At 31.6% G+C, this 27,259-nt stretch overlaps 1 protein-coding gene across 1 annotated transcript; it reads left to right on the top strand.

Annotated features, from left to right (window-relative positions):
* The first annotated feature begins 8,243 nt into the window (after positions 1 to 8,243).
* Positions 8,244 to 26,949, top strand: LOC127700996 (uncharacterized). Its single transcript, XM_052204758.1, has 6 exons — positions 8,244 to 8,341; positions 16,556 to 16,606; positions 17,193 to 17,579; positions 20,176 to 20,274; positions 21,669 to 21,759; positions 25,012 to 26,949. Exons 1-6 carry the CDS (start codon positions 8,281 to 8,283, stop codon positions 25,517 to 25,519), a joined length of 1,197 nt encoding a protein of 398 aa, XP_052060718.1. The 5' UTR covers positions 8,244 to 8,280; the 3' UTR covers positions 25,520 to 26,949.
* The last annotated feature ends 310 nt before the right edge of the window (positions 26,950 to 27,259 follow it).

Below are 27,259 nucleotides of genomic sequence, written 5' to 3' on the forward strand. Positions count from 1 at the left end.
AGAAAGGGATTGACTCGTACGGAAGCGTATTAGCGCCACACAACTTTTTTTTTATATTTCTTCCTACGTTTGCGTTATAACGCAAACCTTTGCGAAATAACGCAAACCTTTTGCGTTATAACGCAAACATTTGCGAAATAACGCAAACCTTTGCGTTATAACGCAAACCTTTGCGAAATAACGCAAACATTTGCGTTATAACGCAAACCTATGCGATATAACGCAAGCATTTGTTTTATCTTATTTCTTATTTAAGATTCAAAGGAAGGAGCAGTTATTAATGGAGGAGGCTGCATGTATTAAAATTTATCTTCTTTGTACTCATTGCAAAGTAAAATGCTTTACTATTTAACTAATAATGAGCAGGATAATGGATATAAGAAGATGTGGTATGAGTGCCGATGAGAAAACTCTCCATCCAAGTTATAATTGGTAAAAGTAAACCATTATAGGTCAAAGTACGGTCTACAACACGGAGCATTGGCTCACACCGAACATCAAGCTATAAAGTGCCCCAAAAAATGATATACATGATAATACATTTAGATATATTACAATGAAAATTGAGTAAATTAAAGTTATACCGAAGAAAAAAAAACCAACCCTGCTAAAATAGCTATAGCCGAATATAAATATACTTCCAAAGTAAGCTCTCGTTTGAGGATTGTTTAAGGTTGGTTAACTACCCTTTTGCAATACATGAATAAAATGAAGATGTTTTATTAATAAAATTATGTTCTCTTCATTTAAATTGCCAGAAAGTTACCACACTAGATTGAAAATTGCATGACTTTTTATCAAAGAATCTTTATCATATTCTGAGATTTAAAAAAACGATTTCTTACATCAAAATTAAAAAAGAAAAAAATCTTTCTTAATAATTCATTTTACAGCAGAAAGATCATTTTGTCTATTTGACTTGACAGTTTTACAATTGTATGACATTATTTTTGCTCGTACTTATCTACTTATTCAAATATTTTAAAATGTTGGCCTTTCAAATAAAATATACCTATAACATTTCTATTTTCTTGTTAAATTATATACTTTTCTGATTCCTATGCATATTTATTATAATGACTTTGCTTTGTATTTATGGTTCTTTTCCTAACTAAATCACAACAGAAATTTAATGACAGACGGACATATATACAAAACTTAATGAATAATTGAAATCAAGATGTTTGCGTTATATATAACGCAAAGGTTTGCGTTATTTCGCAAATGTTTGCGTTATATCGCAAAGGTTTGCGTTATTTCGCAAAGGTTTGCAGAGGTTTGCGTTATAACGCAAATGTTTGCGTTATATCGTAAATGTTTGCGTTATAACGCAAAGGTATGCGTTATAACGCAAAAGGTTTGCGTTATAACGTAAATGTTTGCGTTATTTCGCAAAAGTTTGCGTTATATCGCAAAGGTTTGCGTTATATCGCAAAGATTGGAAGAAAATTATGAAAAAAAAGTGTGGGGCGCTAATACGCTTCCGTAGACTCGTCCGACTAAAACGAAGCACACAAACAGCAATTACTAGTATTTCAAAATAAACTCCATGTACCGATCATAGAGTATTCACAGCTACTGAACACCATCTTAAAAACAACTACAACTAATAAATACAGAATAATTATCCAGTCTAGAATATTAATCAATTATTTCGTAATGTTACACCACTGTCCCAGGTAAGTGGGCCCGTTAACATATTTAACTCCGCCACATTATGTATGGCGGTGACCAGTGGCGGATCCAGAACTTTTCATAAGGGGGGCCAGCTCTAGTCATGCTTCAGTGATTCCCTGTATAATCAACCAAATTTTTCCCACGAAAAGGGGGGGGGGCGGGGCCGGGACCCCCAGGTCCCCCCCTGGATCCGCCTATGGTGACTGTCCCAAGTAAGGAGCCTGTAATTCAGTGGTTATCATTTGTTACTGTGCTTTCGTTCATTTTTTTGTACATTAATTAGGCCGTTAGTTTTATCGTTTTTGTTGTTTTACATTTGTCATTTTGTGGCCTCTTATAGCTGAGTGTTCGGTATGGGCTTTGCTCATTGTTGAAGGTCGCACGGTGGCCTATAGTTGTTAATTTCTGTGTCATTTGGTCTCTTGTGAAGAGTTGTCTCATTGGTAATCATACTACATCTACCGTGAGCTCAAAATCCAGGAAAAAAAAACAATTCAGTATGTAGTCTTAAACTTTTAAATCTAATGTTCAAACATTGCTGTTTTCAAAACGTATTTATCAAAGTCAAACGACAATCATTAAAATTTTTTTTGGTGCTATACAATTTGTGATTATGGCCGGATCCAAGATATTTGAAAGAGGGCGTAGTTCCCGATAATTGAATTTATACTGCCGAGCGAAGCAACGCGAAAAAATATTGGACGATTTTATACTAAACATTTGTATAGATAACGTGGAAAATGTGAGATGTTCAAAATTACTTGGCGATCGAAAGGGGGGAGTACGCCCTCTACCCCTGTATCTGCGAATGCACGTTTAGGTATACATGATCAAAACCTCGTCCCATGCATTATTATAGTTAAAGACTAAAAAGTACTTTTGATAAATGTATCAATGATATGAATTTCTGCCCACGTCAAATTATCTTGAATAAAAATTATAGAAAAATAATTATTTTTAAAAGTTAGTCGCGTACACCTTTTACATTCGGGTGTGTTGGAATCAACTTTTTAAACGTTAAAACTTATAAAAACAAAAAAAGAGTAACATTTTCGCTTCGGATTTCATTATTTCAATATTTTCATGCTAAATGTTTACTTGGTAGTTTTTAAAATTCATAGGTTGAGAAGAACTGAAATATGGGTCAAGTTAAATGACAAGAAATGATGGGTGTATTTGATTATAAGTTGCTAGCTTATTTATTCCATTAAAATATTTTTGTCAATAAAATCATTAAACATTTAATAACAAAATATTTAAAGATTAAAAAAAGCAGTTGGGGTTGATTTTTACATTAAGTTTATATCAGCAAAAAATGCGTGTTCAAAGAGTAAAAAATGCATGCAGTGTATGCTCCCCTCCGTCATGCTTTGATGCAATAGGACGATATACGTTGAGTAATGTCGGTTATGTCGAGTAAAGTCATTTTATTGGAAATCTCTATTATAATGCATTACAAAAAGAATTTATTTTAAGATAGTGAAAAAAATGATTTGTTTTTAATTTGAAATTAATGTTTCCGCCAAACTCATGGATGATTTTTGCGCATTAACATCACGACGATTGAAAAATTTTAGAGATTGCATAATTAAGATATGTACCCCTTTCTTTCTGTACAATCCAATCTTTCAAGCTCTTATACGTTGGTTTATGCATGTAATTTTGATAATATACGACAAACATTCAATTTGTACAGGATCAATGAACTTTTCCACGACGTATAAATTATTTATTATATTATATAATCACTGATGCTGCTATACTTGTATATCTAAATTCCATAAGCAATATTGCTTCTGACTAGTACACTGCTAATGTGTTACCCGTTACAATCGTTTTTACAGAATAACGGCTTTTCAATATGTAAGAAGTAGCTGGTTTCCTAATACCATACCATTTGTTGGCCGTTATGATTACTGGTTTTCATTATTATTACGAATTATTTATCAATTTTTAATGTTTAACTGTAACTTAACAATGTCTACATTTCAATTTCAGAAGCTATACTGCACCGTCAAACATTGGAAGGGAACAAAATGTAAACAACCAGTATGAGGATTTAAGTGCATCGCGACTGTCATCTAATTATAATTCCCTTAATCTTTCAACACAAGCAAACCACAATAAGTTAACAACATAAGCGCATTTTACTTCAATGAAGATACTAGATTAAGGGATTTGATTGGTATTTCAATTGATAAACATATATATCTTTAGTGTGTAGTATGCCATTATAATTTACAGTTAGGGTTTTATGCTTGTGACAGAGATGTCTATACATGTATTCTTGTGGAATGTTTCTCATTGGCAATCATACCACATCTTCTTATTTATATATAGACGATCCGCCCAGATAGAATTCCGTGTGTTGTCACCTTCCATCCCGATTTTACAAATATTTCATCTACTGTCCGCAAGCACTGGCGTCTTATCGAAAATGACTCTTCCTTAAAAGAAATTTTCCATCACCTCCTGTTATTGCCTATCGCTGACCCAAAAATCTCAAAGACATACTTGTTACATCTAAAGTAAAAAAAACCAAGAGACGTCTAAAATTGGGTGTTACAAACAATGCGGAAAAAGCAATTGTAAGTCCTGTAAAGTAGCCAACACTGACACTCTTTCAGCAGCACAGTAACAAAGCAGCGATACAACATCTATCTTGCATCTAATTGTAAAACGGAAAATAGTATTTATATCCTTACTTGTGGAACTTGCAAGCTGCAGTATGATGGCGAACAGAAACTAAATTCAACATCAGACTTAACAATCACCGATCTTTTTATACAAAAGGAAGAAACTGCCCAATCATGAGACACCTTATAAAAACAGGACATACAGAAAATATCACCTTTCAAATAATAGAGGTAAACCAAAATTGGAACACCCAAAATTGAAAACAGAGAGAGAGATTCTGGATGCATCAGCAACGTACTCTTGAACCTGATGGTCTGAATGAGAAAGATGAAAAACATTTTTACCCAAAACCAAAGGAATAAATCCTGAACTTCATTCTATTTCACTAAAACAATTATTTGTTTTAATTTAAGAATCGCAATGTACAATAAGCGGCAAAACAATGTTTAAAGACATGTACAAAATGTAAATTCAGCTGCAAAAATTTCTTAACAGCCTCCGATTTTTTACCTGGTTGGCTGCACGCGCCTAATGAGGCTAATTTGTTTAGCGAAATATTGCGTGAATATATAAAATATAACAACTATTTTTATAACACTCATTAGTGTGTTAAAGTTGCATTCTTAGGCACTTATATATATATCATTATCAAACTGCTATTTATTTGGGATGTTTAAATACGCAGCCTCAGTTGTAATTACTGTACCGTTGGCAAATTTAAAATATTATACAAGCTTAGATCGGTCAGTGCTGTTTATTGGGAATGTATGTCAACGCAATCGTTGTTGTAACATCGTAACTGTCGTCACCTTTTAAATTTTAGAATTGTACCATTTCATATCGCACATTACTATTTTTATTTGAAGCATATCTTTGCAGTCTATTATAAATACCTATATAACCTACTTCATGTTTAAAAATTTTATAATTTTAGAAGTATATTTAAACAACGCATTTGACTTACAGGTCGAACAATGGATGTTCTTAAACCCTGCTGACTGCCATTGGCGATTGCCAAAAAAAGGATCACAAGATATAACAAAATGGATCTTTATTATTAATTCAATACCAAACAGAAAACAATAAACGGAAAAGATGGTATACTGCAAACATGAGGTTGAAAAATTTGTACACCATATCCGGATTTCGACAATGAATGTCTCTTCATGGATATTAGGAATCGAAACGGTATTTGGAAGGGCTTATGATTTACCTCAATTTAGGATAGACTCTTGAATTTTGAAGAGTCGAAATAGGATGAACGGATCATATATACACGAAGGAAAATATAATACAAGCCCAAACGAAAAAATATAAATACGTCTAAATTGAAAACAACGTTCAAACCTATGATTGCGTTGATTACGTTTCACCCACAATGCATTGTATTCTGAAACAGCGAATTGTAAGAATTGTTAAAACTAACTTTATTATAAATATCTATCATTGCATTATCTGCTCTGTAAAGAATACTTTATATACCTTTGTATACTATCATGATTATGCATTATGTGTATTGAAAAAAATAAAATGAATATAAAAAATGTATTTCTACTGAGTAGGAGACTTGATGTATAAAGTAAAATCACAAAAATACTGAACTCCGAGGAAAATTCAAAAAGGAAAGTCCCTAATCAAATGGCAAAATCAAAAGCCCAAACACATCAAACGACTTTGTACAGGCTTTTTCTTATGTAGAAATGTTTTGATCTTATAGTGGCTCGGGTGTCTTCCTCTATTTTGGATTTTGAAGTACCAGATAACAATTGGTCTAGATCTTTAATGAAATGTGCAAATTTTGAGAGTAGTTAGTAATTCATGTGTAAGACTTTTAATGTAAATAAAAAAATATGTGTTTTATCATATTTACGACTGCATTTTTTTTCAACTCTGCCAAATAAGGAAAGATAACTCAGATAGATAGGAAAATAACTCAGATAAAGTAATTTTATAAAAGAAAGTGTTGTGAATTTACCTATTTTAATATAGCAAGAAAACAAGTCCGGTGACCCCAGTGTTTCTTAATCTTATCTGAAAGCATGTGATAAGAGCTATCTTCTCACATTTTATCTTAACATTCTATGGTGTATTTCACTTTTTATCACACTAAATTGGATTTTTCATGCATTATCGATACAAAATCTGACAATTCTGCACAACCTGTAGCGTGAAACAATTTCCATGACCCATACTTTTTATTATGTTTTTGACAAAAGCATGATAAAAAAATCATTTTGACAAATTATTAAAATATTCTTTGGATTTCAATTAAGTTGCTCCAGCCACCTTAAAATTACAAAAAAATCAGTAGTAAAGTTTATATAAACTATATTATAGTTCGTTTCTCTGTGTGCTACATTTTAATGTTGTGTTTTTGTTGTGTCGTTGTTCTCCTATTATATTTGATGCGTTTCCCTCAGTTTTAGTTTGTAACCCGAATTTGTTTTTATCTCTATCGATTTATGAGTTTCCAACAGCGGTATACTACTGTTGCCTTTATTTAATCACATATAAATTATGTTTATGATCGTCATTGATAATAAAATAGGATTGCCAATTCTAATCTTTACTTAGCCCTCATACTGTTTGATTCAAGAACAACTGACGTGTACGTTGGCGAAATGTCTGGTACAGCAACTAATAAGCTTGGTATATTCGATCAGTTCGTGTTGCTTAATCTTTGGTTTTCTATGTTGTGTCATCTGTACTATTATTTGTCTGTTTGTCTTTTTATTTTTGGCCATGGCGTTGTCAGTTTGTTTTCGATATATGAGTTTGACTGTCCCTCTGGTATCTTTCGTCCCTCTTTTACAAATTCAGAATTTATTTACATTATTAAAATTAAGCTATATAAAGGGAGCTAATTCAGATAATTTCATTGTATAATAATATTCTTCAGTGAAAGTCACTTAAATTGCGTTAACCTTATTCGTATATGGACAATTCTTACCGGCGTCAAATGTTTATACTATAAGTTATAGTCTAATTAAATTAGAATATTTATTGGATTTTTTGTCGCTTTGTCAAACGGATTAAAGGGCCAAGTATTATCTTGTAATAGAAAGTATTTGAACTTGATTTCTGGCCTTATTTGCATTCTTTGTACAGGATGGTCCCTGGAGACCATCCGTAATCCATTTTTTTTCTAGAATGAAATAGTATTTTATCAAAATAGTTTTTCTTCAAGAATAGTTGGTAGTTGAAAAGTTTGCAGTACAATGTAGAAATACAAGAGTGTATAAAACAGCAGATTTCATGAGACTGAAATAGTGAAATACAGTGGGTTTTATTTAAACCTCAATGACTTGTTTATATGGAAAAATAAAATTGCCCGTTTCAATAGAACCATACATATATAGTCTAAAAGTATTCCTTCATTATACCACGTTATTCAGATGATTTAAGCAAGTTTTCATCAAAATCTGAGACATTCATGTTTCGGTCACTGCCTGACCATTATAGTTAATTTGTTTTTGGATATTGTTTCGTCAAATATATAATAGTCAATCGCATAACAATTTGTTCTTTCCTATTGCATTGGGTAATCCAAGCGACAAAAAATCCAATAAATATTCTGATTTAATTAGAACAAAACGAATAGTATAAACATTGACCTTTGGGTTTGATGTTTCAAGATGTGGTTCTTTTAGTTTGACAATTAAATTCATCAAAAAGTATATTATCGAACAATAAAATTAATTAAAATCAACTGCTAAAATGAAAACCCAGGTTTACAATGTAAATGAATCGTATCCAGTCACTGATAAAATTTATACACTTAGAACTTAGAAATACTTACATATGAAACACTTCCAGTTTATCAAAGTAGGGAGTAGTCATCGATTAAACACTTTTAAACTTGACTTATAAGTGTCACCTACAATTACTGTAATTGAGTATACACACCGGTTTATAGAGTTTGCAGAGTGTACTTCCTCATTACTGCAGTTTGTATTATTAATTAACATGAAGATTACTAGTTGTACATGTTTGTTGCCAATAATTTTGTTACTTACTGTTATGAAAGGTAAGATTTTGGTCTATTCCAGCTCGTTTGCATATTGCCTGTTGTTTAAACAATTTTCCGTGTGTATAACGGTATTTGAAATGTTATTTTTGTTCATTTTTAGTTAAGTCTTTATCAAAGGGTTTTATCGATATTAGTTTTTTTATGCTACCACTTCATCTTTTCTTCATCATTAGGATCAGTTTATATTAACTCATCTTAATCTTGTTTTGTATTATTTGAAACTAGAAAAGACTGTATAAAAGAGGCGGAAGATATCATAGAAGTATACAAAACTAACAACGCCTTGGCAAAACACAAAAATCGACGATCAAACGAACAAAAGCATACAAAGCTCTAACATAAAACTAAAGAATGAACAGTTAACACTGTACCAAAAACCGGGTTGATTTCAGGTGCTCCGACAATGTAAGTTGATTCAAAATGATAAGATGATATTTACTCTTACTTTTTGTTCAGTCACTGGATAGTTTGTCTGAATGATTCAAAGTGTTTCGACAAAGCATTCAGAAACTACGATGTACTATGAGCACATGGGTTTCTAACCTGTTAGAGAACCACGAGGTAGTGGATGCTTTACCCTCTTTTCATGACAAATTTGTCGTTGTTCTAGCAGATAAAGTCTCCAATGATATTGTCTTCATATGTAAAAACCATTTTTTGGAATTTCACATAAAAAAGCTTGGAATAAAGAGCAAAACTGCATATTCTTTAACATCATTTACGAAGGATGGAATATTAGAGAATCACAAATCTGCCCTTCATTCTTTTTGTATTAAATCATAAGTATTACAAGACGAAGAAAATCTACCGTTATTATACTGGATACCATACAAAACTCCGTATAAAGAACGATCCATAGCTGAATCAGCAAGATGATGGACCAAACAATTTTCTAAAGTGCTGACTACTATTCTTTCTACAGTAAAAGATGGCTTTCAAAATTATTGTGATGAGATATATTCAACCTGTGGTGTCTATCAGATGTAGATTCTTAATGTTTGAGCTTTTGATTTTACCCTTTGAGTAGGGAATTTTTGTTTTGAATTTTCCTCGGAGTTCAGTTTTTTTGTGATTTTACTTTTTACCCTCTTTTCATGTCAAATATGTCGTTGTTCCAGCAGATAAAGTTTCCAATAAAATTGTCTTCATATGTAAAAACCATTATTTGAAATGTCTCACGAAAGAGCTTGGAATAAACAACAAAACTGCATATTCTATAACATCATTTACAGAGGATGGAATATTAGAAAATCCCTAATCTGCCCTTCATTCTTTTTATATTAACATCATAAGTATTGCAAGAAGAGGAAAATCTACCGTCATTATACTGGATACCTTACAAAACTCCGTATAAATAACGATCTAAAGCTGAATAAGCAAGATGTCTAACTAAATATCTTTCTAAAGTGCTAACTACTATTCTTTCTACAGTTAAAGATGGCCTTCAGAAATATTTTGATGTGGATTCTTAAAAATTCTTAAGATCTACTGCTAAATCTTAGATCACAATCTGTGCAACATTGCAGCAACATCAAGACCTTTGATTTTCTACGCTTTACACTGATATTTCCCATGCTCAATTTAGAGCTTTTTCTTTGAAAATGGGAATCAGAGATAAAAAAATTCTTGTTTTTGTTTAATATTAGTCTTATTTTTTGAAGAATCACACTGATTTTATCAAAAAATACACTGAACATGATTGTTTATGACTTTTCGATCGACAATATATTTGTTGGGTTTTGAGGATTGATATTTCAACAGACAGTTGTTATTCTAATGAGTACAAATTGTGCTCCCCTACTGGTCAATTTGTTTTTGTACTTGTATGAGGCAGAATTTATTCAGAACCTTCTAAAAGACAATAACAAAAAGCATCTTGCGAAATTCTTTAATTTTACTTTCAGATATATATTGATGAATAACCTATATTTCAGTCAGTACTTGCATCTCATATATCCAGATGAACTTGAAACTCAGGATACTATTGAAACTAAACGGATCATTCCTCAATATTGACACAAATGGACAACTTCAGACTAAAATCTATGACAAACAGGATGATTCCAACTTCTCAATTATCAATTTCCTATTTCTCAGCAGTGACACACCCTCTGACTCGTTGTATGGTGTTTACATACCTCAATTGGTACGTTATGCTCGTGCATGTTCACACTATACGGACTTCATATACAAGAGTGTGATCTTTACGCAGAAACTGCTCCAACAGAGTTATGAAGAGGAAAGATTTAAACATTTTGAATTTCTTAGATTATGGTTTACCATCTACGTCGTCTGGTATGCTTAGTGAAAAATACATGAATTTTTTTTACGTGAATTTTGAAAATTTAATCTCAATTCACGTGAAATTTACATGAAAAATGTCATGTGAGTTTCATGTATAAGCTCGTTTTTCACGTGAATTTCATAAGTGATTCATGTGATATTCACGTGTTCAAAATTTTCCTGTGTACGTGTGAGTACGGTAGGTCATTTTGTAATGAGTTTTTCGCTGTTTATTTTGTTTGTGGTATGAATTCTGTATTCGCGGTACATTTCCCATACGTCTTATTTGTCAGTTTAGTGCAGTTACTCGTGGTTCGTCTATAGGGTTCTTGTTTAATGTTGTTTGATTTCATGTGCGTTTAATGTTTGGCCTTACATGCTCTTGTCTTATGTTACAGTTATTTTATTTTCATTTTCTATATGTACGCATATGTTTAAAACGTTCAAACTTGCTGCTCTTTTATGCACCTGTCTTAAGTCAGGAGCCTGTTCATTGGTTGTTGTTTGTTGGTGTGGTTCATTGTTGTTTCTCGTTTCTCGAATTTTTCATAGATTAGATCTTTGGTTTTTCTGTTTGAATTGTTATACACTAGTTATTTTTGGAGAACTTTATAGCTTGCTGTTCGGTGTGAGCAAGTGCTCTGTGTTGAAGGCCGTACTTTTTATTTTTGTGACTTTGATGGACAGTTGTTTATTGGCACTCATACGTCATCTTCTAATCTGTAAGATACAAAATCAGCTGTTTCATTGATACGATTTTAAGTTTAAAGCAACAATATACACAGGATTTCTGTTTGCTTATACACAGTTTTGATTTGGAACAAAATCTGACATGGTTAGAAAATACAAATAGTAACACAACTACAAACACAATTCAATTTTAATATTCTTGTCATGGCTAGAAAATACACAAAATAACTCCATCTCAATCCCCATTTAATTTTCGTGTACGTATCTATAAATAAACGATTCTATTTATTCTAAACATTTATCTGTGATAATATAAACGTCACAAAAATATGCCCTTTTATGCGAGTTGGTCCATTCATGTGATGCGCAGTTCATATTTCAGTTGTGGTGTCATGTTGTGTTGTCGTATATTCATGGGATGTGTCCGTTTTAATTCTTCGGTTTACATGTTGTAATGTACTATTATATTATTTATTTATGTATTTGTTTGTGCTGAGTGTTCTTGCGTTTGTTTGTACAGTACGTAGTGATGTCATTGTTGAGGTATTTTTAACATTACCTTATACGCCAGAGGATTGACTACTCATAAAACCTTGTTCAATCCATCGTTTGTTTTCTTAAAATGACCTGTACCAAGTCAGATATATGGCAGGTGTTATCAGAAAGTACGTTTCTATGTTTGTTGTTTTCCTCTTATAGCTTATGTGTTTCCCTCGATTTTATTTTTTTACCGGGATTTGATTTTGCTTAATCGAATTATGACTATTGAACAGCGATATACTGCTGTTGCCTTTATTTAGTCAATAGTCGTCTATGTTATGTGTATGTCTTTTCAGCAATATCCTTTACTAACTTTGGCCTTTTATTATTATAACATGTAAAAATAGTCAGAATGAAAAAGGTTTTTGATCTAACTTTTGCTTCTGTGATGTGTATATATGAATTTAAAGCTGAGGAAGGTGGATTGAAAGATAGACGATAACACGCATAAGCGATAACACCAGAACAACAAAACATTAAAAGTTTCTTGTCATCATAAGATTATCTTGACTGCTGTATATACAGATATATATATATATATAACATCACTGAAGAGACATTAATTGTCGAAATCCGGATATGGTGTACAAATTTTTGCACCTCATGTTTGCGGTATACCATCTTTTCCGCAAGTTTATTGTTTTCTGTTTGGTGATAAATTATTAATAAGATCCATTTTATTACATCTGGTGATCCGTTTATTTGGCAATCATCAAAGGCAGTCAGCAGGATTTAAGAACATCAGTTGTTCGACCTGCTAGTCAAATGCGTCATGTTATAACATACTTTTTCACTTTTTTGGGTCTTTTGGAAAATGTTGTTTGCGCTGTATTTAGAACCTACAAAGAAATTTGTTTTGCATGAACACGTATACAAATTGCGGTTTTTATCCAACGCAATCATAGGTTTGAACGTTGTTTTCAATTTAGACTTGTTCATATGTATATATTTACAGATCTAACATTGTTAGGCTGTTATTTAGACGAATTATATATATATATATTTATTTATTTATTTGGCAATCGCCAATGGCAGTCAGCAGGGTTTAAGAACATTTCTTGTTCGACCTGTTAGTCAAATGCGTTTTGTTAAAATATACTTTTTCACTTTTTTGGTCTTTTGGAAAATGTTGTTTGTGCTGTATTTAGACCCCTCTAACAAGAAATTTGTTCTGCATATATATATATATATATATATATATATACAAGTCTAAATTGAAAACAACGTTCAAACCTATGATTGCGTTGGATAAAAACCGCAATTATTATACGTGTGCATGCAGAACAAATTTCTTGTTAGAGGGGTCTAAATACAGCACAAACAACATTTTCATAAAGACCAAAAAAGTGAAAAAGTATATTTTAACAAAACGCATTTTTTGTTAGAATATCCTTTTTCACTCATTTAGTCTTTTGAAAAATGTTCTATATATATATATATATAAAGATACAACTCGTCTAAACATCAGCCCAACAATGTTAGATCTGTAAATTTGCTTCACAAATTTTTTGTTCTTCCCTCGCCGGGATTCGAACTCATGCTACTGAGATATCGTTAAACCAAATCGCCTGTACTGTATCCGACGCGCTAGACCACACGACCACCTAGGCTTCAAATAATAAAGCTTTCGGTGGCCAGGTTATACCTTTCCTCGTCAGTTTTTAATCTAGCGTCGTAATACAGTACATGATATATAAGGCATGAAGAGTGAATTGTTACAGATCAGCTGAAATATCTTTTGTAAAGGATCCTACAAATTAATGCAAGATACAGTCACAGAAATAATTATATTTATAAGTACGTCCAAACCAGTGACAACTCTACAACAGATGTATATATATATATATATTAAATGACTGAATAATAGCCAATGATAAATCTTACGGGGCGATGGATCATATAATTATGATACATTACACTTCAAAATATAATATATAACAAGTCTAAAAAGGTACAACATTACCAAAAAATAATAATAAAATGAACAAACATTAAATATTTTGGATAACAGATATCCTTAATCAGTATGATCACGATGTAAAATAAATCATATCAATCTATTCTGATTATAAAACTATAACAATCTTGAAATCTATACAATAAAACTGTTTTACCCGAACATCATAGAGATGCTAGTACAATTCTAAAATTTCCAAACATGACGCATGTTATATAGCTATTTACAACAGAGACTGCAAAGATATGCCTAAAATAAAAAAAAGTAATGTGCGATATATATATATAACGTAATAGTGTTTTAATTTTTCATCATTTTTATTGTGGCGGCCTTAGTCTTATTAGTCCGTTGTTTTGCTATCGTCATAATTGTACTAGCAAGTTTAAAAGATATAGTCGCTCAATAACTTCTGGAACAGTGTAATTTGCTGTTGGGCGTGTTGATGTGTAATTCTACAATGAACAAAGTTCAGTAGTTTTATATAAAGAAGATGTGGTAGTATTGCCAGAGACGACTCTCCTCATGAGACCATATTAAACAGAAATTAAAAAAGGGAATTGTACAATGAGTAAAATCAATATCGAGTAGTCAGCTTCAAAAGGCTCCGAAATGACGAATGTATAACATTTCAAACGAGAAAACTAACGGCCTGATGGATGTACATAATAATGAACGAAAAACAAATATGATATACAGCAACAAAAGATAACCTTGAATTACAGGCTCCTGACTTGGGACAGACACATACAGAATGTGTTGGGGTTAAACTAGTTTAATGGCATCAACCCTCCGCCTAACCTTGGACAGTGGTGTAACAGTCCAAAATAAGAGCAAGCTATAGAAATCAGCTGAAAAGGGCTCAACTCATCAGATAGATACAAAGCAGAAATACAAGCTATTTTGACTGCACAGCAAGTCTTTCCATAACGAATTGTCAAATGGATCACATTGATTCTGGTTCTATGATTGACGAGTAAGACAACGGAAAGTTTGAACTCATTTAGTTTTTATGTCAATATCATGAGTCTATTTAAATAGCTATGAGCATTACTATTTATATCACTTTATTCGTTATCAATTTTTATATATATATATATCTGAATATAATAAAAAGGATGTAAAATGTAAACTTTCTGATTGCTTTGTTCATTAACCAATAGCTACTGGATATGTTTTAACCAGGAACCTTTGTATTATTTACACTGAATAACTTATTTCGATAGCCAAATATATTGAATGGTCTGGCCAATCAACTTGAAGAAGAACTTCATGCAATTGAGTGATGCAGGTGAACCGCTGTATGTCAGCAAATTTATGAAGAACGAGACAGATGACTGTAAACAGGACACTTTGACTGAAAGGATCAAAAGTGTTCGGTCATACATTCAGAGACATGTTAGAGAAATACGATTTGACACGAGAACATGGGTTACCATTTAAGAAACCCGAGGTTGTGAATGCATTTCCTCCATTTACAACAAATATATTATTGCTCCAGCAGACAAAGCCTCAAACAATATTATTTTTAAATGCAAAACTTTTTAAATTGAACTTCGCAGCAAATCTTGGAATCCCACATATACGCTCACATCATTCACATAAAAAAATATAAAAAATCACAAAATCCATACTTCTATCCTTCGGTATCATCTGAAAAAGGACAATAAAACATCCCTGTTTTCACTTGACACTCAAACGATTTAAAAATTCTTCAAAGAACGACAAAAGCCGCGTCGTCTAGACATTCGGCCAAACATCGTGGTAAAATCTTTCTTCGCGAAAAATCACACGTCTTCAAATAACATCGAGGCTGATATCATATAAAACTTTTGATTGCCAACATATCTGGTGGGATTAGTGGATTAATATTTTGATACAGTGCATGAATGTGACGTTTTTAACTTTTGATTAGTTGATTTCCAAATTTTCGAAAGTAACATAGCTTTTGAACACACATATATTTCATCAACATATCTCGATTCACACTATATGGACTTCGTTAGCCGAATAATCATCTTGCTCCGAACACTGCTCAAACAGATTTATGAGGAAAACAAATGAAATCGACTAAACATACGTTTTACGGTAGTAATGACCTATTTGATGACTGATACAACGTTTATGTGTCTAAACAAAAGTAAAATAACAAAAATACCTCCATGGAAAATTTAAAACGAAAAATTCCTTATCAATTGGGAAAATCAAAAGCTCATATACATCAAACGAATGGAAAACAATTTAAGTTAATTTAATTTCAGTTCATTTATATGTTTTGGATTTTATTATGACGTCCATTTTCCTGGAACCAGTACACAATTTTGTTTAGGGGCCGGCTGAAGCCCGCCTCTGGGTGCCGGATTTTCTCGCTTTGTTGAAGACAATTGGTAGCCTTCGGCTGTTTTCTGCTCTTTGGTCAGGTTGTTGGCTCTTTGACAGATTCCCCATTTAATTTTAACTGTCATATTCCTGACTTCTTCCTTAATACGTAAAAAATGATGGTTTTATAGATACCTAAACTTCTCGCTTGTATGACAGTCGTATAAAAGTCCATTAATTTGACAACAATATGTAACCAAAACAAACAAACATAACAGGTAAAAATGTCAGAACAAGCGCAATAATAAACGCAAAAAAATCTGAATTTCGAGAATTGAATTACAAATATTAAATTATTCTGTTTGTTCTTTCACTTCTTTTTCTTTGTGTACATAACCGATGACGAGATGCATTATATTTTTCAGTATTGGGCGCTGTAGATGACCCATGTTCCAGTGGCATCGACAATAAGATTGGTATTATATTATAATTTCTGTTTCTATCCAAAGTTTTATTTTGGTCAGACAATACAGGTTTTGTTTTCATAATGGTATGCATTTGTTATAGAACATTACACTGTGATAACGCTGAAAATTTGTCTTTACAAATACATGCTGGTATGTTCACAGTTTCCACTCGATACAGGTACATGTAAATTCGGAACCGATCGCCATTAATTTGGTCCGATATACTAGTAGTCTGCTTAGATTTGAATAAAGCTCATAATGATTTGACAGATACCGACTTTATATAAATCCTTTAAATATATCTTTCTTTGTTTTACAGAATTTAATGTAATGTCGAAAGTATAACATAATCTAATTTCTTTTCGTGATTATCAGATTCGTACTTCTAAAACAACCGTAAATTAATAACCAGTAAGAGTATAGGGAAAATGAGTTGATATACTTTTTGTGAATGTTTTTGAGACAAGAACAAAAGTAAAATAGTGGAAGTTCCATTTTGAAAATATTCAACTAAAATCATTCCTCTTTTATATATTAGTCACATGAAATAACACAACTTTTGTCTATTAACATTTACTGATGTTTCTTCCACTAGTTGCAGACATGTGTACAGGCAAACAAGCATTTGAAGACAATGTTGACGGAAGGAAATTGATAGACAGTGTAATTATACGTGTAATGAAGCAGAAAGCTAACTGTACATGTCGTGTCAGTTTAAAAAATAATACAGGCAAATACTCTGTACAAATGAAAAGATACAGAAGTCTGAATAGTTCAGTTCCATCGACTCCAAACTGTGGACTAGCTATTGATGTTGATTATACTGATACAGTATTGAAAAGAAATCTGGACCCAATTCAATGTAAAAATGGAACGAAAAAAACCCGAAAAATTGTTCTAGAAAAAAATGGTGTTATTAAACTGAAATCAAGAATTATTGGTGGTAATTTTACCAGAGGATACTGCATGCAGATATTTAGAGGTATGTTTCTGTTTCATTATAGAATAATGATTAAATGCACGATGCTTCCTTACCTGTTACGCGACAGACAAAAATTTGAAATCTAGTTCTATGACCAATTTAAGGGCAAACAATACAGCAGAGGCATTCATAAACGAGCTGAAATGTAACGCGTTGTTTCAATAAAAAGTCAATAGTGATAAGCATAACACTCTCCCTGCCATCATCAAATCGGTAAAATATCGAAAGAATTTGCAAAGAAAAATGGATATGCGGCATATATACAAGTACGATAATTTACGATTCAAGCCAAATGGACAACATTTCCTTTAATCATTAATATGTTCTAAATTGTGATGGTAATTCATATCACATTTATACAAATCAAATTTTGCAATACATTGTAGCATAAATAATAAAATGCGATGCATGGTATCGCCATGAAGAGGAAAATGGGATCTCCAGTTTCTAAAAGATAAGATTTTTGTTTTTTTAACTAAATGATAAGCACCTGGATCCCAATTTATTTTTATTCGCAATCGATCGTATCAAGAATGTTATATAAAAATTGCTAGGATATACCACGTATATATTTTTCTCTGTATGCATATGTCCCTGTTGTGGTGGAAAAATTGTATATTTGCTTCAATATTACCAATATTTGTTTATTTTAAAAAAAATTTAATCGCCTTCAGCCTTCAATATGGTATTTACTAAAAAAAATATGTTAAAAGCCTATAAAGTTAAGAACACTTTGAAGAAAATAAAACTGATGAGAGTATCTCCTGTTGAAGAAAATGTTATTCTTTCGGAAAAGTATTGAAATGTAAAATATTCTGTTTGTGCTTGAAAAATCAAACTAAGTATCTCGGAAAGTAAGTGATCAATGTTTAGTTTTCTTGGTAATTTTAGAAAGTTGTAAATCACATTGTCTTCATGTTATTGTTTTTTCTTAATCAATATAAGACCTTTCTTTTTCTTTCGTTTGACCTAAAGAAGACATTCTTAAGATTTGATTGACAGAAAATCATTGTTGAAAAACTGCAAAAATTTCTGTAAGCTAAATGCTAAAACAAAACAAAAACACTACATCTACATCTAGCTAAGGTTTGATTTGGTGATTTGTTCATATATTTTATGCTCAATTAATCATTTAATTGATTAGGCTACAAACCAAAAAGCAAAATAACAAAAATACCAAACTATGAGAAAATTCAAAACGGAAAGTCCGTATTCAAATGGCAAAATCAAAAGCTTGAACACATCAAACGAATTGATAACAACTGTCATATCCATAACTTTGTACAGGCATTTTCTTAAGTAGAAAATATAGTGTCAAGAGATCTGTGTTCGATTCTTGGCTAAATCAATACAAAGACTTTAAATGGTTTCTTTGCTTAATCAACACCGATACAAGGGACGTTTAAAAGAATAGGAAAAATGACTCCTATTTGAGAAGACGTATCTTATAGCGGGCTGTTTGTTATCTTATGAGCTGGCGTGTTGAAAAACCTGTCAAGCATGTCTGTTACACAGCAATATAATAAGTAGCAAGTTAACATGACAATCATAAAAAACAAAGGATATGGGGGAAAAAACAAAGGAACAGCGCTTTTATTGCTGTTATTTTTCTTTTTTTTTTAATTGAGGGCATATATTGCCTGTTTCTCATCTATAAAAATATATATGGTTTAATATATAACATCTCCCAATAAAAATCGTCAACAATGTATTGTAATAACAACTCTAATTCTTTACCTAAACACCAAAACAGACCGGAAAACAGACTGGAATGTTTTATGGTCTCTTTCTGATTTCATACATCTTTTACCCGCAGTTTTGGTGGAGTTTGGATTTCATGTATTGGCCTGTGAACATGTATACGTGGACTTTCATAAGGTCTATTTATATCCGAAGCAGCTCATATAAGATTTATTGTTAATATATTTTTGTCCTGGATGTGCATACAAATTTTCGCAACAGTGTGTTAAAAATCTGACGATCGATCAAATGGTAAACAATGTGTTAAAGTATAATCGATTTTTCGCTCTTTGTTTTACCCCATGAGCGTCTTGTCTCTGGGTGCTGCATAACAATTCCGATACCATTGATCAACTTCCATGAATAATGTGACTTATGATTCAAGCCTGAAATTCCCCTGGCAAGTAGTTCAAAAGACTTTCGGTTTACTGAATAACCCAAAAGAGATGGTTACCTATTATTTTGCCTCATTGAAAATAATAGAATTTCAAATCATTCGGCTAAATCATGCTGAGGCAACTCTAAAGTTTGGTGCAGACCATGAATTACATGTAGACGGACGGAAACGTTAACTCACCGTTTATTTGCGTGCATTTTATGAAAACGCCGCGCTAATTCTGCGTTCCCTCTAAAATTCTGTAGACATAAAAAGTAAACCCCCGAGTTAACACAAAAACAATTCGTGTCTTCTAAATTTGTTAAGAGTGAAAGGACGTGAAAAAGGCGCATCTTCAATTTTTAAAAGTATATGGAGTGCATTTGTATGATTAAAGAATTTTGTTTTAAATCTAAACATGCAATCGATAGTACTTTACTATGTATACTATGAAACAATAGAAAATAATTATTATATTAGATGATCCGGCGAATGATTCCAATGTACAATTAAACATACAATGTGATGATCCTGAACAGACAACTTCCACTGTATCAAAGAAAGGATTCAATCAAGAGGGTAATGCTAATCATTTAAAGATGTAGTTAAGTTAATATTTGTTTGAAGCAAAATACAGAAACATCAATTATATATTATGTTCGTAACTAGACTTCCACATATTTAAAAAAATACAACAAATATAACATTCATGTGTTTAGTTATGATGTTTCTGTTGTGTGTTTGGTGGATATTGTGTTATGGGTTATCGTTTGATGTTTAAATTCTGTATTTTCGGTACATTTCACATATGTCTTATTTGTCACTATAGTCGAGATAATTTCCATTCTCCGTTGATAAGGTATTGTGTAAGTCCAATTAATTATGACGTCATCACAGCTTTTATTCAAAATAGCCTCTTTCAATAATGTCATAATCATAATTATTATAATTGTTTGAACTAGTATTGTGGAATAATTGTATGAATTTCAAGATTATATATTCGTTACAAAAGTACGACCAGTTTGTTTTGTCCTGCACTGTCGTTAATGGAAGATGTTCGTTGTTATTTTGCGGTTAACATGTTGTAACGATATCATATTATTTATTTGTGCGTTTCTCTGTGCTCAGTATTCTTGTGTTTGTTTCTGATGTATTCCTGTCACATAGTGTTTTCCTTTTAGCGATATTGTTTAACATTGCCATATAAGCGGGAGGTTTGGTTGACCATAAAACCATGTTCAACCCACCATTTTTTCTTAAAATGTCCTGTACCAAATCAGGATTATGGCAGTTGTTATCAATTTTTTTGTTTCTATGTTTGTTTGCGTTTGTTTTTGTTGCACTTCAGTGTTAATGTTGTTACGCTGTTACCTTCTTATAGTTGATGTGTTCCCCTCGGTTTTAGTTTGTAACCCTGATTTGTTTTCTCTCAATCGATTCATTACTTTTGAACAGCGGTATACTTATGTTGTCTTTATTCAGTATGTATTATATAAAATATACAGTAAAAATACCTAAAGTAATCTGAACTATAAGAAACAGTTTGAGAGAAAAAAGAATTGTCTTTAAAATAAATAATGGTTAATATTAATTTAGTTTATAGATCGTTATATAATTATATAGCATACTTATCAATAGAAATGAAAGAAAGACATACCATTTACTGTTGTTATATGTTTGATAAATGACATTTTGTATTTGCGCCATACGCGCGTTTCGTCTACAAAAGACTCATCAGTGACGCTCAAATCTAAAAAAGTTAAAAAGGCCAAATAAAGTACGAAGTTGAAGAGCATTGGGGACTAAAAGTTTTGCCAAATACAGCTTAGGTATTTCTCATAGAAAAGCCTTAATATTTAAATAATTCAAAGTTTTGATATTAAAGATACAGTAATACATACAACTTACTAGTAGTTGAATGTTATATTTATTCAAAGATGAAAAGAATCGTATGGAATTCTTTCTTTTTACAGATGAAAAGTTAGAACTGTACATATATATAGGAGCCGGTGCAGGAGGAGTGCTTGTGATTATAACTATTCTATTGATTATACTTTGTAGAAGGTAATCGATGTAACACTATTTCCTTTAAACACAAAAATTATGAATGACGCTACAATGACAACAACGAGAAAAATGCAGTTTTGGTATTCCGTCACCAAAATCTTTAAAAGATAAGGTACATTAGAAAATAATCCTGAGAGGTTTAGCTAGCTATAAAACCAGGTTTAATTCACCGTTTTCTACATGGGAAAATACCTGTACCATTTCGTGAATATGACAGTTGTCCGTTTGTTTAAAGTATTGGAGCTTTTAGTTTTGCCATTTAAATACAGACTTTCCGTTTTGGATTTTCCTCGGGGTTCTGGATTTTTGTTGCTTTTTCATGAAATAATCTCATGACTAACAACAAAAGACCTCGAACCAACAGTCCTCAATAGAATGGAACTAATCCTTACAAAACAAGGACTTGTTGAAGCTGATCAATTTCATTATACCTTTTGAAAATAACCTCTCTAGCTGTGTACGTGATGTTGTTATGCCAGATTTATTGATTTGTGTGAAATAGGAAAGATCTCAGATCAACACTGAGCTATCAATCGTTTCATGACCATAAAATAGATTGTTTTGCTGCATACATTTTCAGAATTTCACAAAATCATAAAAAAAAAACATACTAAAGGCAAAGAAACAGCGCTTTTATAGCTGTTCTTTATCCAAAAGTTACAGTGAGGCCTTCGACACAGAAACAAGACTGGTGAATAATAAAGGTCTTTGTATAAACAAACAAGTACAGATTTTAATGGAAGCTAAAATCTTCTATTAGGATTTCTATTAAAAAAATATACAACAGAAAATGTTGATATCAATAAGGAAAATAGATATTTAGATGTTCCAATGTTTAAATCATCAAAACATGACTGTATAAGAAAACTGAAAAGAAATTCCTAACCAGAAATTAGTATTTAAAGACAAAAAGGAAGAATAGTTTATCATAAAATCTCCCAAAAAGGAACATTTGTCAAGTGTTACTATAGTTTAAATCTAGTATACAGTAACTGATAAGATTATAACTATGTTATGTGAAAACTAAGATTCTATCATGAAATCTCCAAAAACGGAAAATCGGCAAATGTGTCAAATGTAATGCAAATTAGAAAAAAAAACATTTCACAAAATATAAACTAGAAACGTTGAAATATTTAAAATATCTCATGCTTAACAATATTAAAACTGATATTGATTTAATAACAAAACATAAGAGCAAACTGTAAAAAAAACATTTGGAAATAACTTGATTCATCAATGATGTACAAAGTATAAAAACAACAACTTACAAAAAGTCTAAAGAGATGAAGTAATGATCGAAGAGTACTCGTCAAAACTAGTTACAAGTAATAAGAACATAGTGTATCCAAAACCAAATATAAATCAGTACGTATTTAATTGATTAATTTAAAGATACAAATGCATAACATAAAGACAAAATAAACCCATCTAAGAGTTCATGCAGTAACTGCAAGCTAGTTTAAAGCCAATAACAAACAATAAATAAATCAGAATAAATTATCATTCGGGGAAACATCCAACAGATTTAGTGCAGTGACTTCATAAAAGTCTGAGAAAAGCATGACTTTGAACAATGTCATAATATAAGTACACAGTATTGACATAATATAGGAACATGTATTTTCATATCTGTATGGCCAAAATCAAAAATCAAAGTTAGCACAGATGAGAACAATTTTTAAAGATCTAACTACGTTGTTAATTGGTTACCTAAATAAATAAGTTTATTCAACGGATCAATGAATTTTCATGGACCATAGCTATTCGTATTTGCAAGAGTTTCGCCAACCTGCTTCAGCTAGAGTATCAAGAATGTCTACTTAGGTAACCCACTTACAATGCATGCTGCCTTGCGATTTGCCGTATATGTACAGTAGACCATTGTTGTTTTGTAATACAAAATAATATTCTAACGTCGAAAAACATAAATGTTATATAGATATAAGATGTGCTTCAATTTCCTCTGGAAATTTATCAGTTTGAGTCTTTTCCTAACATAAAACTAATATGGGTTCTCCACTTACAATCATCATTTAAGTAAACGCCAGGATAAAACATATGAAGACGACACCTATGTGTACCAGTTGTACGAATATATATATATGAGTTTGGTATACATTGTTTTTTTTTTACATTTCTCCAAATGTGAATTTGTCATAGTTAAGCCATTTATTCCAAACTCTTAAATGGTTTATGTGAGAAGTTTCTTATATTATTGTTGAGTAAAGTTAATCATAAACTGTGAGTTAGAATGTTAATAAGTATTCAAGAAACCATTCGAGTTTAAATTCTACTTCGAATATAGTATTTGAATTAATGGTATAGTCCCGACTAAAATTCGAGTTCAGAAAGGACGACGTTTTTCAGTTTTTCCCGAAAAAAGTTCTAGGTGGAATGAATCCAATCTTTACTCTGACAACATCGTTAGTGCACAATACAAATAATTTGCTATTTTTTTCAATTAATGGGATTACGTGTCAAAAATCATTATTCTATTAACTATTAACAGTTATATAAATTTTGTGACGATTCTTCCGTACTCTTCAACATCAAATGTTCCAAATGCTTACATTTGATGACTGTCATATATGAGAGACAGATAAATATTGATAACGGAAGCTTGTCCATGTTACAATAGGCCGTCCATACATATACTTATCTCTGAACTTATCAGTAGATTTAACTCTTATACAACGGGAAAACATGATAACGCTCAGGTTTCCCCCACTATTTTAATCTTGATCTTTCTGCGTTCATTTCTATTCTGATTATTTAAAAAATAAATCTTAATGAATTTTAATGATAAATAACATTCGTATCGCATATCGAAGTTCGAATTACCCGTATGTATGTATATAATAGAGAGCGTACCTAATTTTTGTTTGATTTATCTTGTATACCCCTTTCCGAGTTTTCTGTGCATCATTGGTTATTGTTTTCTGACTTGTTTTTTTTTAATTTTAAAATGGGTTTACTAACTTTCAATTTAACCGCAAATTTGTTCGTATTCAATATAACAATCATCTCTAATTTTGAATGATTTTAGTTAATATATGTTTTATATGTACTGTCTATTTCCCGTTTTTTACAGGCGATGATTTAGCTACCTTAACTGGTATATTAACGTCCGTTAGATAACGGCTCCTTGGTGAATGTGCTCCTTAATTTTCAATATTCCATATTTCTATTTTTTTTAAAGTTGTTTGTTTTTCATGTATGATAATACATAATTATTTCTAATTACAGGAAAAAATCGAAGAAGAAAACTATAAATGAAGAATATACTGTGAATGACAGCAATGATCCTGATTCTGATAATGGCGAACTAAAGGATAATATTTTATACGTTTCCTCAGATCAACAAGATATTATTGAGGACGGTAATTACCATATGGTAGATTTAGGACAGAAACGAGTAGTAAATAAAAGTAGAAGTTCTGATGTAGAACATAGTACAGCTGACGGAAACTACAGTTCAATAGGAACTACTGATAACAGTCCAGATATCCAAAATAAACCAAAGGCGGCAGTCAACTTCCGTGAATCAGACAACCAAGCACAACATATATCTATCTTGGAAAATAGCAATAATGAGTATGCCGTGGTAGATAAAGGGAGAAAATCTGACAGTGTTAAACATGCTTCTACTTTGGTAAGGAATAGCAGCGAAAAAGACAAGGAAATGTCTGTTATACATGTAGATCAAACATATGCAGTGGTTGATAAAACTAATAGGAGAAAAGCTGATGAATGAAGACAAAACAAAATGTGCAACAAACAGTACGAATTACCAGAAATTACCTTTTCTTAGAGATGTCGGACATGACTTCTAATAAATGCAGTCAGAAGTTCAAATGAGTTTTCTAACAAGCGTCTGTTAATACGTAACTGCAGACGATAACTGAAATAAAATACCTGTAAACATGCTTAGTGCCTAATGCTTTGCATGTTATAAAGCCATACTGTTTAAATCTCTACACTATATTTTGTTCAAACTATAAGGCATTGCTTTGTCATATTTTCAAATATTTAAGAGATTTACTAATTTTTGTGGGTTTTTTTCAAAGGGGCACGCTAAGTATACTTTTGTTTTATTACTGACATTTAAGGTAGTAAGCTACCATCGTTAGTTGGAGAAAGTGAAAAATATCAACACGTCATAAATAATATACCACTTCTGTGTTGACATGAATAATCATTGATATGGTCATAATTATAAATTAACTGTTTAGTACAAAACTTTAAGTTTTTGAATTACTAAGGCTTTTCTACCTACCTTAGCTATATTTGGCAAAACCTTAAGGAATGCTCTTCAACTTTGTACTTTATTTTGCTTTTTAGCTCTTTTTGGTCCGAGCGTCACTGATGAGTCTTTTGTAGGCGAAACGCGTGTCTGGCGCAAATACAATCCTGGTATCTATGATGAGTTTATTTATCATAAGGCTTTTTTTATCCAATTCTTATTTTTATTAGTTTTTGCTCAAAAATATTTACAAATTACTTTAAAAAGAAACTAGGCTTATAATTGTATACACCAGAAGCATGTGGAGCAGGATCTGCTTACCCTTCCGGGGAGCCTCAGTTTTTGTTGGGTTTCCTGCTGCTAAGTTTTTAGTTTTCTATGTTGTGGTTTTGTGCACCATGATTGTTTGTCATTTTCCTTTTTAGCCATGGCGCTGTCATTTTTTTTTTTTTTTTTGACTTATGAGTTTGAATATCCCTCTGGTATCTTTAGCCTCTCTTTGGTCTACAAATGACTCATCAGTGATGTTCGGATCAAAAACTTAAATAAGGCTAATACTTAATATGCGAAGTCGAAGAGCTTCCAGGACTATTATGAATTATGAATTAAAAACTATATCTACAATCTGATTTGGAAGGGCAGTTGCAAACTTTTATAAGTTGAATTATCTAATAAAATGTACTTAAAAGACCAAGAAAAAGAATAACGAGAATTTGTAACACGTCATAAGCCATTGTCGATGACGTTGCTTAGGGAAATAGCTACTTTGTACATGTTGGCTGTTCAAAATCTGAGATTTTATGTATAAACCTCTCCTGATATATGATGTTTTACAAAAGAAGATTCCTTTTATGTTTAGCCAATGAGAAAACAGAAATTTTATAGTAATATAATGAATGTATATAGTATGCAATATTGTTATTAAAATTTTAGCTTTGGTATCTTCGGCCTCTTTTTAGCTCTAAGTATGGTAATGCTAGAATTATGCGTCATAGAATTTATTGTTCAACATATTGAAGATATAAACCTCATGCTGAAGAGAATACTTGATAAATAATGGTTAATAAACATTTACAAACAACATAAAAGATGAATCAAAATAAGACTGATAAAACATTTCAAGAATCAATAACTGTTTCGGATATAACAAGTTGACTTCTTCAGTGTCAGTGTCCTGGTGTAAAATGACGTTTTACATCTATTTTGATAATATTAAATGTATTTAAGGCGAAGTGTACGTAATTAACTACT

The sequence above is a fragment of the Mytilus californianus genome, unplaced genomic scaffold (assembly GCF_021869535.1).
Source record: "Mytilus californianus isolate M0D057914Y unplaced genomic scaffold, xbMytCali1.0.p SCAF_5, whole genome shotgun sequence".
Classification (NCBI taxonomy): Eukaryota; Metazoa; Mollusca; class Bivalvia; order Mytilida; family Mytilidae; genus Mytilus; species Mytilus californianus.

Coding starts and splice junctions, on each gene's coding strand:
- LOC127700996 (XM_052204758.1), top strand. CDS start 8,281: ATGAAGATTACTAGTTGTACATGTTTGTTGCCAATAATTTTGTTACTT. Junction 8,342..16,555: donor GTTACTTACTGTTATGAAAG/GTAAGATTTTGG, acceptor TATATTTTTCAG/TATTGGGCGCTGTAGATGAC. Junction 16,607..17,192: donor TGGCATCGACAATAAGATTG/GTATTATATTAT, acceptor TTCTTCCACTAG/TTGCAGACATGTGTACAGGC.